This window comes from Arvicanthis niloticus, chromosome 25 (assembly GCF_011762505.2).
Source record: "Arvicanthis niloticus isolate mArvNil1 chromosome 25, mArvNil1.pat.X, whole genome shotgun sequence".
In the NCBI taxonomy this organism is placed as follows: Eukaryota; Metazoa; Chordata; class Mammalia; order Rodentia; family Muridae; genus Arvicanthis; species Arvicanthis niloticus.
Window position 1 is genome coordinate 29778833 of NC_133433.1, and position 14271 is coordinate 29793103.

At 41.3% G+C, this 14271-nt stretch overlaps 1 protein-coding gene and 1 pseudogene across 1 annotated transcript; one reads left to right on the plus strand and one right to left on the minus strand.

Annotated features, from left to right (window-relative positions):
* Window positions 1-448: 448 nt before the first annotated feature.
* Window positions 449-11880, minus strand: Tmem70 (transmembrane protein 70). Its single transcript, XM_076924300.1, has 3 exons — window positions 11562-11880; window positions 9036-9141; window positions 449-1717 (listed from the first exon to the last, which is right to left on the minus strand). Exons 1-3 carry the CDS (start codon window positions 11757-11759, stop codon window positions 1260-1262), a joined length of 762 nt encoding a protein of 253 aa, XP_076780415.1. The 5' UTR covers window positions 11760-11880; the 3' UTR covers window positions 449-1259.
* A 104-nt stretch (window positions 11881-11984) lies between these two features.
* Window positions 11985-14271, plus strand: LOC143438352 (isopentenyl-diphosphate Delta-isomerase 1 pseudogene; annotated as a pseudogene).

The window sequence follows — 14271 nt, forward strand, 5'->3', positions numbered from 1 at the left end:
TGGGAATCCTGAAACTACTTTAAAATGTTGGGGCTGAAATGGTTCAGTAAAAAACACACTGCTTTTACAGGGGACCAGGGTTTGGTTCTGAGTACCCACATATCAGCTTACAATGTTCTGTCTGTGTTCAAGGTGATTCAACTCCTCTTTCTAGCTTTTGCAGGCAAAACACTCATACAGGTAAAATTTTAATTATTTTAATAAGTAAAAAAAAAAAACTGCCGGGCAGTGGTGACACACACCTTTAATCCCAGCACTTGGGAGGCAGAGGCAGGCGGATTTCTGAGTTCGAGGCCAGCCTGGTCTACAGAGTGAGTTCCAGGACAGCCAGGGCTACACAGAGAAACCCTGTCTCGAAAAACAAAACAAAAACAAAACAAAAAACTAAAAACAAATGAAAACCTAAAACAAAGAAACAAACAAACAAAAAAACCAAGCACATACTGGGTAGTGGTGGCATACCTTTAATCCCTTTATTTATTTACTGTATGAGTACTCTGTTGCATATACATCCACATACCAGAAGAGGGCATCAGATCCCCTTATAGATAGATGGTTGTGAGCCACCACGTGGTTGCTGGGAATTGAACTCAGGACCTCTGGCAGAGCAGCCAGCTCTCTTAACAGCTGAGCCACTCTCCAGTTCTGAGGCACCTACTCTTAAATTATCCATACATGGTCCATATGCTGTGGCACACACAGAAGCAGATAGATCTCTATGAATTCAAGGTCAGACTGATCTACATATTTAAGTTCCAGGCATTCGGCTTACATAGTGAAATTTTGCCTAAAAACAAAATATAAGTAAATAAATGTAGCCATACGTATACCAGAATACACATGACCATCCACATTTTAAACAAAAACAACTTGTTCTTAATTAAACATATTTTATTAAATAAGAACATTGTCATGTAAAAATTATTCAGAAATTCTGCTTGATAGTTTCAACTTCTGTTTTTAAGACAAGGTCCAGGCTGACCTCAGACCTACTACATTACCAAGGATGACCCCAAATTTATCATCTTCCTACCTCCATCTCCCATGTGCTGGGATTATAGGTGTACAAAAGCACACCTGGTTATATGAAGGCTGTTCCTAGGGCCTCACACATGACAGACACAGTACCAACTGCTGTGTCTCAGCCCTTACACTTGGTTTTGTTTTGTTTTTAAATCATTCACTAACAATAGCAAAATAAAGGCAATCTTATTATACTCTGAAAAGACATGACATTTAAGCACAAACAAAGAACAGGTTCATTTTTCACCCTCGTGCAGTTTCTTTTCATTGACTTCTTCCATATTAAAAGTGAATGGTTTGTCATAACCCATTAGATGGTTATAGTCTTCGGGGTTTAAAAACAGTGCTGGATTAACTAGCAGTGACTTTGTTTTAGCATAAAAAGTGGTGAATATATGTGCGCTCTCTGGAATTGTCACGTCATCTTGGTGAAACACTGTGCTGGTTTCCGAAAGCATAACATTGTAAGTAATGGCTCTGTAAGTGTCAGTTGTGGCTTCGTGGTACAGCCGAATGACATAGCCTTTTGTAAGAAAGTGAAGCAGCGTGGGAGTGATCACTGTGAAGCTTCCCATGACTCCATAAAATAAGACTTGCAAAGGCAGACTTCCAAACATCACATTACTTTGTGAGAGAAGGTATGGTAAAAATGCAAGGCTGATCATACTTGTAGAATAAGAAAAACATTTCACACCTAAAGGGAAAAAATTACAAGAGGATTAATAACCTTAGATTTTATAAAACAATCTATCCTATTAATTCTGCCAACCTTTTCTTCCTATACCAGTTACAGTTTGAAATCAAAATATCCTCGAGTTTCATGTGCTAAACACTTGGTCCCTAGTGGTAGCACACTTTTGGGAAATCTTAGGAACTGTAGGAGGTGGAACTTCTCTGTTGCATTCAGGCTGGTCGGTGGAGCCAGGATCTCACCTGGCCCCTTCTTGACTCTTTCTCCTACACCATCAACTGAGGAAGTTCCTCTGCCATATACCCTTACCACCCTCATTTTCTGTGCAAGAGTATGAGGCCAAGCACCCATGGCCAACCCTTCTAAAACTGTGAGCCAGAATGTATCTTTCCTTCATGAAGTACTTTTAAGTACTTGGTCACAGTGATGACAAAGCTAATAGAATAATCATTCCACCCACAACAGCAGCAAGACATAAGTGCTTTTTATATGCCGGGTTCTACCTTCTGTCTTAAGCAATTCACTTACTCTACTTTTAAAATATCTAGAAAATAAAATATATAGAAAAGCCCCAGGAGAGGTGTATAATTGTTACCACTGCTCCATGTAAAACATGAGAATTGGTTATGCAGGAGGATTACAATTTTGAGGCCATCATGGGCTACAGGGTAAGACTGCCTCTAGATAAGCCAAAAAAGAGAAGGACAGACAAAAGTATATGAAGTACTCCATAGGGTGTATTTGCTTAGCATGCTTGCTGCCCTAGGTTGACCCCCAGAACCATCAACATTTTAAAATAACAAAATGAGAAAAAGAGAAGCTGAGTGGCTCATCCTTGTAACCCCAGTGTTACAGAGGCAAGGGCGGCAAGAGTAAACAGCTAAACTGAAGGCCCAGGTGCAAAGTGAGGAGCTGTCTGAAAAACCACAAAAGGCTGGAGGTTCAGTAGGTAAAGTGCTCGCTGTACAGCATGAGAACCTAAACTCATATCTCTTACATCCACAAAAAAGCTGAGGCTGGAAGCACACACCTGTAACTTCCGAGTTGGGGAGGCAAAAACAAGCAGATTCCCACAGCTTGCTAGCCAGCCAGCTTAACCAAAATGATGATCTCCAAGCTGAGCATGATGGCACATGCCTTTAATCCCAGCACTCAGGAGATAGAGCCAGGAGGATCTCTTGAGGTCAAGCTCAGTACACATCCAGGACAGCCAGAGCTACACAGAGGAATCCTTGTCTCTCAAATCAAAACCAACCCCAGATTCTCCAAGTTCAATGAGAGATTCTGTCTTGGAAAATATGGTAATGACTTGTTGTGATTAACTTTAACCATCAACTTGGCACAGTCTATTCCCGAGAGAAGGCAGTCTTGGTTGAGAGATTGCCCGGCTTATCTGGCCTGTGGGCATGTCTAGAAGGGATTGTCTTGATTATTAATTGATATAGAGGGGCCCAGCCCACTTTGGAGGCACCATTCAAGGCAGGTGGTCCTGGGCTGCAAAAGAAACCTAGCTTAGTCCGAGTCTGTGAGTGAGCCAGCAAGCAGCATTCCTCCAAGGTTTCTGCTTTAAGGTCTCGCTTGAGCTCCTGCCCTAACTCATCTCAATGATGGACTTCAGCATGCAAGCTGAAACAAATCTACTACCTCCTCTAAGTTGCTGTTGGTATGAGCACCGTATAACAGGAACAGAATGAAGAGAGAAAAAGAGCAATAGAAGAAAATACCTGACATCAGCCTCTGGGGGCGCACATGTACACACTCAAATGTACATGCACAAAAGGGAGGGAGGGAGGAGGAGGAGGATGAAGCAATGAACAATGCCATACAACTAGTTACTAAATAGTTGGAATTCAAGTAATTTGACCCTTCATGAATGAGACTAAGGCAGGAAGATTGTGAGTTCAAGTTCAGCCTTGGCTACGTATCAAGACTTTATCTCAAAAAATAAAACAAGCAAAATGATTTAAATATCATATACTTAGAAAATATACACAGTGAGACAGTCTAACAAGTTGATTATAAAGTATATTTGGGGGAAAATGTCAATGAGACAATAAGGGTTAGTCCTCTCAGATATTAAACTCTAATAAACTATAAAATAGAGCAGCACAGGGAGGGAGGGAGGGAGGGAGGGAGGGAGGGAGGGAGGGAGGGAGGGAGGGAGGGAGGAACGGACAGACAGACAGACAGACAGACTAGTGCAATACTGGTTGCACGCATAAAAAGATAAATAAACAGCAAAATAGAAAACCCCAACCACATCGAATTGTATGTTGAAATTTAATACAGAATATAAGCCAGGCATGGTGGCACACACCTTTAGTCCCAGCACTCAGGAGGCTGAGTTGGAAGCCAGCCTGCTCTGTAGAGTGAGTTCCAGGACAGCCAGGGCTACACAGAAAAACCATCTTGAAAAAGAAAGGAAAGAGGGAAGGAAGGAAGGAAGGAAGGAAGGAAGGAAGGAAGGAAGGAAGGAAGGAAGGAAGGAAGGAAATTAGTATGTAAAAAAAATAACTTTTAGTAAGTGATGTGAGGTTTAGGAAAACTGGATATAGAAAATGATGAAACCTTGGCTCAGATTCAGGCACTTGCTGTACAAACTCTGACAATCTAATTTCAACCCAAGAACCAACACAAAGATAGGAGAGACCTGCTGCTCTTTGACTTCTACACATATGCCATGTCTCCTTCTCTCCTTCTCTCCCTCTCTCTTACACACAAAATAAAAATTTAAAAGCTTAAAACCAAAAAAAATAAGATTCAATCCATCCTTTATACCATAAGCCATGAAAAATCCAAAGTGCAGAGATTTAAGTGTAGAGAAAGAAATCACAGAGGTATCCGTATCCATGAAGTCCTTTATAATCTGAAATGGAAAAGTTTTAAGTATGATTCAAAATACAGAAACAAAGCTGGACATGATGCCACACACACGTGTAACCCCAGAACAGAGGGTGAAAGCAAAAGTCACAACCAGCTGCTGCTACACAGCAGGTTTGTGGTGAGACTGGACAGCATGAGATCCTACGGACAAGCAAACCAGGGGGACGCTCAGCACTCAGGGAGAGTAGGGGCTGCTTCAGGACTCAGTTCTCAGCAGCACAATGAGAGGATGCTCACAACTACCTGTATTTCCAGTCCCTGATGGATTCAACAGCTCCTGACTCTGGGGCATCTGTACTCAAGTGCACATACTCCCATACACACACACACACACACACACACACACACACACACTTAAAATAGTTAAAATATTTTTTGAAGTTCCAGGATCAATGAGGGTCAAAACTGACAGTCTAACTATATTTTAAAAAGAGAAAAGGAAAGAAAAGAGGAAAACAACATAGCTAAGTATATGCACACACCAGTAACTTCAGCATCTGAGGTGGAGGCCAAAGGATCAGTTCAAGGCCCACCTACCTAAAGTATCGTGTTTGAGGCCAGTCTGAGATACATCCTATCCCTAACAGAAATACTTTAAACTTATATCAGAAGGATACATGTTTGTGGAATGAGAAAACCAAAAAGCTTGACATTTTAAGGGAAAAATATGTAAATGTCCCTTTAAATGAATTTAAAGAAATTGGTACCAAAACCTCATTCGTAAGATACATGTAAAGTAAGTATCGTTGCTTTCCGCCAAACTGACAAAAACGAGTCTGATAACTTACTGTTCACAAAGCTGGAACTAAGTATTCATTCTTATATACTGCTGCTATTGGCTGAAAGCTTAATTATATTTTTAGTAATTTAAGAGCAGTTCCTCTCCTCTTCACACAGGTGCTTGATTTGACATCAGTAAGCACAGGAGAAATGAGGACCAAGCTGGCTCCTATAGAATACTCTCAGGCCTTCAAATACCTTCCCCATTACTTCTGTTACACTGTAGTAAGTTAGTGTCCCCTAAAACTGATACCTACAAGAACTTTATAATGTGTCCTTATTTGGAAATAGGATCTCTGAAGATCTAAAGAACAAGATGAGATCATGCAGGAGTAAGGTGGGCTCTAAATCTAATGAAAGTGCCCTTATAAGGACACAAAAAGTAAGAGATGCAGGGAAGGCTGCCCCAGGAAGAGCAAGCAACAGTCACAGACAAGTTTCAAGCCAAGAAAGCTAAGGAAGCCAGAAGTCACCAGAGGGTTAAGGGGTAAGAATACTACTTCCTAGAGTCTTCAAGAAATGTGACCCAGAGCACAGTGTAGCCCCCAGACCTGTAAGAAAATACATTTCTATTTGTTCTCAGCTACTAAAAAGAAACTACCAGATAGGAAGGTGCAGCAGCAGGAACTGCTGGAATGTGGCCAGTCATACGCCATTCAGTTAGGAAAGCTCAGTGAGCTTTCTCATCTTTATCCAGCCCAGGACCCCACATATGAATGGCAAACTCACATTAGGGTGGATCTTCCCACCTCAACTAAGCTGATGTAGGGGATCTTTCCCAGACATGCCCAGATCCCTTCAATCTGACAGTCCTCTCGCCTCTGCTTGTACTGAGTATTCTGCACCTAGGATGTATGTGCTCCTTCCATACCTCACATCAGATTTTACTCATCAGACAAGACCTAATGGAAAGCCATCTTGTTCTCTGTCTCCTCAACGTCAACTCATATCTAACCTACAACATTGCATTGAATATGTGGTATATTCATCCTTTCTTTCCTACCAATGTTAAGATTCTGCATTACCTTTAAGTAGTATCCCTAACGCAGTGCCCCTGGTCCAATACATAGCAGACATGGTATCTGTAATTTGAATTAACAATAATGAGGGAAGCCTTCAAGTGTTTACCATGTAGCAGTTCATGCCCCAGATCACAGCTCTTCCTCGGTGTCTCTCCCTGAGTCCCACAAAGTCGCACTGACCTTTGACATGGCACTTTCTACTCTCCATAACACTTAAAGACGCAAGCAAAAATCTCCTCTACAAATTACAATTGTACTTTTTTGTTTTGTTTTTCAACATGGGGTTTCTCTTGTATAGTCCTGGCTGTCCTAGAACTTGCTCTTGTAGACCGGGCTGGCCTCAAATTCCCAGAGATCTCCCTGCCGCTGCCTCCTTGAGTGCTGGGATTAAAGATGTGTGACATCACTGCCTAGCCAAAAAAGTTTTTAAATCCTTATTTTATCTGTTGGGTGTTTTGTCTGTACAACCCATGTATACCTGGTGTCTGTAGGAAGGAGTTAGATCCCCTGGAATTGTAGTTATAGATGGTTGTGAGCCTCCATGTGATTAATGAGAACTGAATCTGGAAGAGCAGCCAGTACTCTTCAACACTAAATTTCTACCTACCTCCAAACTGAAGAACTTTGATACACAAGTTACATTCTTCCCACAGACACTACAGCTTCTCCATACAAAAGTCAATCCTGGCTTTCTCCTTTATAAATAAGAGTCAAGGAAGGATACAGCACAAATCAATAAACCTTCCTATATAAACCTTCAACTCAGTAAGGACTTTTGAGGAAATATCTAGCCCCCTAATTAAAATAACCACTGAATTTTAATTCTAAAGTCAGTAGAATAATTGGTCCTTATTCCAAAAAAGTTATAGATAACTAAACTTTTAAACATACTTTAATAACATACACTTGAGAACCAACAGATTTCCAGAGTTAAATTGTATACAGTTGTTTGATACCAACAAGAGTATATGTAAGCACTGAAATTTTGTGGCAATCCTTGGCCATACAGCAATGTGCAAGGTATTTCTGATTCCATTCTTACTGACATAACTACAGGACAACCTCTGGGGACTTAACAAATCCTTAACTTCACTAAGTCCTGAGTGTCTCCACTAAACTATGATCAGAGACAGTGAACAGCCGTACTGAAGTTACTCACTATGCCGTCTTTCCCCTCTCTACAATAAGCCGCTATCACCTGGGGGAATAAGTGAGTCTTCTACAAATTCTAAGACGAACTGATCAAACATAATTTATAGATTTTGGAAATATAAAACATTCCCCCCAATGCTCAGAACTGAACACAGGACTTCAAGCCCTAGGCAAGTAGTTTTAACCACTGAGACACTGCCAGCACCAACCTCATTTTAAATGTTAAATTTTAAAAGATACAAGTAAAAAACGAGGCCAGTGAAGCCAGATATCATTACACATGCCCCTGTTACCCTGTCGCTTTTGTTTTTTTGTTTGTTTGTTTGTTTGTTTTTGTTTTTTGGTTTTTTTTGTTTTTTGTTTTTTTTTTGAGTACCAGGCTTTTGGTCACAGCTTTTGTACTGTGACCAAAAAACTGAAGAAAAGTAACTTAAAAGAAGGAAAAGGCAACTTTGACTCATTATTTCTGAATTCTCAATCTACAGTTGCTTAGTCCCTATGCACTTGGGCAAAACATCATGCCAAAAGGTGTATGTAGTGGAGGACCTTCATGGCAAACTGGAATCAGAGAGAGAAGGATAGGAGGAACCAGGAACAAGATACTCCTCCCTTCAAGAACTCACCCCCCAGTGACCACTTTCTAGAGGAAGGCCCCTTCTAGAGTTTCCAGAACTCTCAAAACAGTGCCATCAGCTGGAGAAGTTAGGCTATTAAATATCTATTATATATTTAATAAATATTTTATTGTACTTTATTATAAATATGTATTTGTAAATATATTAAGATAATATATTAATACTTAAATACATGAGCTTCTGAGGGATGCTTCAAATCAAACTATAACACTCTTCTCCTACTTCTCTTAGAGTATTCACATATGTTATTTGTCTGTTGGCTATTCTAAGACAACTGATGATGGAAGGAAAGCTTCCGTGCATAGCTGTCAGATCACACACTACAACTCAGCCTTCAGACATCTTTAAAACCTCTAAAAAGGAAGTCTCAACCTCTACATTATATCAATAAGCTTTAAGGAAAAAACAACTCTATGTGTTATAATAATTGAGGGATGCTAAAAAATTCAAGATTAACATATGCTAAAAAGGGCTTACTGGACAAGGACAAGCCCTGGAGACCTCAACCCCATGCAAAGACTACAGGCAACTGAGTAAAACTGGGCCTGGGAGAAGTGGTCTTCCCCAGGAAAGAACACAGCAACTGGTTTTCCATCACAAAAGGGTCAGCCCTGAAACACAAACAAGTAACACTGTATCCATTCAACAGATTATATTTAGAACTATTTATGCATATACATATATCCATGCAATAACAGTTAGTGAAGATAAGAGGCCATAAATTTAAAGGAAAAGGAGGAGGGATATATAGGAGGTTTTGAAGGCAGGAAAGGGAAGGGAGAAATGTAATTATATTATAATCTCAAAAAAAAGGAAAATAAGGAAATAACCTCACTTGAGAGTACTCACCAAATACCATTCGGGACAGATTCCCAGTATAAATCAGCCTGCCATCTTCTGGTTTATCAACTTGTGTATGTAAGCGGCGGGTACACTGTCCCCAACAAAAAGGTATCTGTTGAAACACGAAACCATTTAGTAACTGGCTGTTTGAACAAATTTTTATTTTTATCAAAGTTGTTTTTTTTTTTCCTTAAATATAACAAAGAAAACTTGTTACAATGCCATACAAAGAATTCTCTCAAATAACCTAGAAGATTCTCCAGGACTTCTTGCCTGCCACTCTAGCCAATCAGAGAACTCTAGATTCACAGAGATCTTATCTCTTAAAATCAGGTTTCAGGATGGAGAGGCTCACTGCTCTTCCAGAGGACCAAGGTTCAGAGTCCCAGCACCTACTTGGCTTACAACCTCCTGTAACCGAAGCCCATGAGACCCATACCCTCTCTGAGCCTTCATGATCACTGATACATGTGGTTCATATATGTATCTATATACATACATGAAAGCAAAACACCCATACATATAAAATAAAAATCTTGCTGCACAGTGGTGGTCCATGCCCTTGATCTTAGCACTTGGGTGACAAGGCAGACTGATCTGAGTTGAGGCCAACTTGGCCTCAAAAAAACAATCTTAAATAAGGTTGAGATAGAAGACACTCAACGCTGACCTCCACATGTGTGTATACAAACATACTACACATGCAAAAAACATTTGTTTACATTATCTTTAATACAAAATCTAAGCAAAACACAGAGGGTGTGGTAGTACATGTCTTTGATCCCAACATTCAGGAGGCAGAGGCAGGTGAATCTGAGTTCAAGTCTAGCCAAAAAACAACAACAACAATCTAAGCAAGATACTGTAAACTGAGGGGTTTGTTGTGCTTTGTTTTGTTTGGTGGGTTTGTTTGCACACACGTCTGAACACATCCATGTCCAGTGATCAAACTATTGTCCTGAAGACAAGAGCCTCCACAGGATAGGCTTACTCTACCAATCCTATGGTTAGTACGTATGAACTACTTACATTAATAACTAGTATTTTTTAGAGGCTGTTTCCCTAAAAGACTTGAAAATACCTTGAACCCTAATTTGTTTTGAAGATGAAGTCCAGTCATTAATGTGGCCCATGCTGATCCTCTGTCTGAGCCTCCTTCGATAACTCTAGGATTTTAAGCCTGTGCCACTACCATACCCTGGGCCTTCTATCTCTTAGCAAGAAAACTTGCTTGAAAAACTGCTTAAAAGCTACATGAATCTCACGATAACAGGAGTTTCCCAAGTATGTGAAAATGAGCATCGAAAAATGAATTTCACATTGCTCACATTTAAAAATGTAAAAAGTAGCCGGGCAGTGGTGGCACACGCCTTTAATCCCAGCACTTGGGAGGCAGAGGCAGGCGGATTTCTGAGTTCGAGGCCAGCCTGGTCTACAGAGTGAGTTCCAGGACAACCAGGACTACAGAGAAACCCTGTCTCGGAAAAACAAAAACAAAACAAAACAAAACAAAATGTAAAAAGTATGCCTAATTTCTTTGTGTTGAAATTCAGTTAAGACTCTGCTCTTGGCTATAGCACACACGTTTAATCCCAGCACTAAGGAGCCAGAGTCAGGAAGATCTCTGTAAATCTGAAGCCAGCACCAGCCTGGCCTACAACAGATCTGCCAGGGCTACATAGGGAAACCCATTCGCAAGCAACTAACAACAAATAATCCAATTACCACTTTTGGCATTTCTTAAGTTAATTCTTATAATTATAATATAGCTTAAAATACATAAAATTCTTGCCGAGCCACACCTTTAATCCCAGCACTCTGGAGGCAGAGGATTTCTTGGAGTTTAAGGTGAGCATGGTCTACAGATCAAGTCCCAGGTCAGCCAAGGCTACACAAGAGCAACTGTGTCCAAAACCCATAAAATTGTTACGTTTTATAATATAGTTTAAAATAGTAGGTAGTTTGCTCGATAACACCCTTACCCCACCTTTCTCTCGCTAATCAAAGAAATTCCTAAAAACAGACAAATAACACAACTTATGAGGCTATACAAGTTCTTTCGCGTCTGTCCCAGGTGCTGCATCAATTTCTTAGCACCATTCTGACCTTCGGTTCTAGGGAAAGAAATTAGTCCCTGCTCAGTGGAGCACATCTTTAATCCTAGAATGGGAAATCAATAGGTAGACGGGTCTCTGATTTTGAGGATAACCTGGTCTATATAGCGAATTCGGGCCAGGTGAGTCTACAAAACTGGGACAACCCTGTCTCGGAAAAACAAAAAACAAACAAAAAAAAAAAAAAGTAAGAAACTAAACTGGGTGTTGTCATCACAAACCACACAATCTGAAACCACTTGTGGTGCTTGAACAGCCTAGGAAAGGAGACTCAATCCCTGGATAGACAGCAGCAGGGGGCCCAGAGGTCCAGGCCTGCTCCTCCCGGGCCCGCACCGGGAGCGTCCCCTCCGCACTGGAGCTAGCCAGACCGCACGTAGCTCCCGCTCCCCACAACCGCAGCCCACGAACGGCCGACCTGCGCTCGCCCCGGCGGCCCGCAAGGCTCGGCTGGATGCAGGAGCCCGCCGCTCCATGGCTGCGCGGGCTCGGCGCGGGAGGCTGCACGCCAGAAGGCGATCCCGGAACCTCGGAGCGCGGCGGCCGCACACCACGTAGTCCTAGTCCGGCTCGGCCACAGGCTCGCTGCCCACCGGCCGCCCAAAGCCAACAGCATGCTGCGGGTTGGATATGGTGGCAGTCGGTTTCCAACAGCAGCCAAAGACGCCAAGAAATGACTCCGCACCACCACGGCCCTCAAGAGCGGTGCGGCTCCGCCCCTTAAGCGGAACACCCGGAGCGGTGTCCGCGCGTGCACAGACTATGCGGCCCGCCTGCAACCTTGACCGGTTTGTGGGTTCCCGCCAGCAAGTGGACCTGAAGCCCCAACTTCCTGCCTAAGATGGGCTTCAACCGAGTTCTTAGTATTTGGTCGGCTTTTGACTGTGTGCAAAAACAAGAGTGGGTAGGCATGTGAAAAAGACAGAGCCCAGAAGCCTGGTTAAATACTTCGTTCTCATGAAAGTCACTTTATAGGTCCTAAAAATAGTTTGGGAAAATGATTTAGCCTTGCAGAAGTAATTCTAGCATATCAGCCCCAAAAGAATGTAGTTTAAAATACATAATGTTACAATGTTTAAATATTTTAGATGCTATGATATAAATATGCTATGAACAAAATGAATGATAGTTTAACTTAATTCTACCACTGAGATAGGAGAAAATGGAACTTTTTCACATAATATAATTTTCGATTTTGTTGACAGATATTCACATTTGTTCTTTGCCCATTAAAAATATCGTGTCCAAAGTGCAGCTTGCCTACCATGGACTGATATGGACAGTCTAAAATGTTGCAAATCCAGAGCCAATTTATCATGGGCCATTTGCAGATCTCTTAATAGCCTTAATTTATTGTCCTCCTCTGTACCTAACATCTTCATGACCTTCAGATAAATCAGCTGGAACATACAGAGCTCAAGCTTTCATTTAGAATGCACAGGGTATTGTAGCCGCCTGCGGCAAGGAATCAACTGGGTTCACCTGAAAGGGGGGCTGGGAATGAAAGAAGACAGGGCAAAGCCTGGTGGTGGTGGCGCACGCCTTTAATCCCAGCACTCGGGAGGCAGAGGCAGGTGGATTTCTGAATTTGAGGCCAGCCAGGGTTACACAGAGAAACTCTGTCTCGAAAAACAAAAACAACAAAAAAAAGAATGATTAAAAAAAAAAAAAAAAAAAAAAACCTACCTAGCCTTTCCACTAATGTAGAAACCTATCTTAATTGATATGAGTTTCTTTGTTCTGTTACTATAAAGCTTCATGAAACTACTTCCACATTGGAACATGGGGTGACCTAAATCTGTGTTCCCCAACCATGCTCACTCATTTGGTTCTAGAACAAGTTATCTTTTATCTCCATTGAGGTGAGAGGTTTTTGGTTTTGTTTGTTTATTTGTTTGTTTGTTTTTTAGTTTTTCGAGACAGGGTTTCTCTGTGTAGTCCTGGCTGTCCTGGAACTCACTCTGTAGACCAGGCTGGCCTCGAACTCAGAAATCCGCGTGCCTCTGCCTCCCAAGTGCTGGGATTAAAGGCGTGCCCGGTGAGGTGAGAGTTTTTTAAATCAACGCTATACCTTTCTCCCAAAGGCAGATGATACTTAGTGCCTATTGCCCAGGACTTAAATAAGAGTAGAAGAAGTACTGTGAATGGATAAATTTGGGAACCCATGGTGCAAATGTATGATAGAACAAGCATCTAAAAATAAGCTAGAACACTTCTAACTAGAATCTCTATGTTGTAGATCAGGTCAGACATTCTGTCACAATGCCTGAAATAAATACCAACGATCTTGATGAAAAACAGGCTCAGCTTTTAGCAGAGATGTGTGCTCTTATTGATGAAAATGACAATAAAATTGGGGCTGACACCAAGAAAAATTGTCACCTGAATGAAAACATCAACAAAGTATTATTACATTGAGCTTTGAGTGTCTTCTTGTTTAAAACTGAAAATAAACCCCTGTTATAGCTGAGATTGGATGCTAAAATTACCTTCCCAGGTTGTTTCACCAATAGTTGCTGTAATTATCCATTAAATAATCCAGGTGAGCTGGAAGAAAACAACACCATCCATGTGAAACAAGCAGCACAGAGGCGCTTAAAAGCTGACTTTGGGAATACTCTTGAAAGAAGTTGATTTAAATGAAATCAGTTATCTACAAGAATTTACTACAAAGCCCTGGTATCTTGGGTGAACACGAAATTGATTACATTTTGTTTCTGAGGAAGGATGTAACCTTGAATCTGGATCCCAATGAGATTAAAAGCTATTGCTATGTATCAAAGGAAGAACTCACCTGCCGGGCGGTGGTGGCCCACGCCTTTAATCCCAGCACTTGGGAGGCAGAGGCAGGCGGATTTCTGAGTTCGAGGCCAGCCTGGTCTACAGAGTGAGTTCCAGGACAGCCAGGGCTACACAGAGAAACCCTGTCTTGAAAAACAAAAAAAAACAAACAAACAAAAAAAAAAAACAAAAAACAAAAAACAAACAAACAAAGGAAGAACTCAAAGAAATTATGAAGAAGGCAGCCACTGGTGAAATAAAGTTAACTCCATGGTTTCAAATTATTGCAGACACTTTTTAAATTGTGGGATAACTTAAACCATTTGAGTCGATTTGTGAATGTGTAA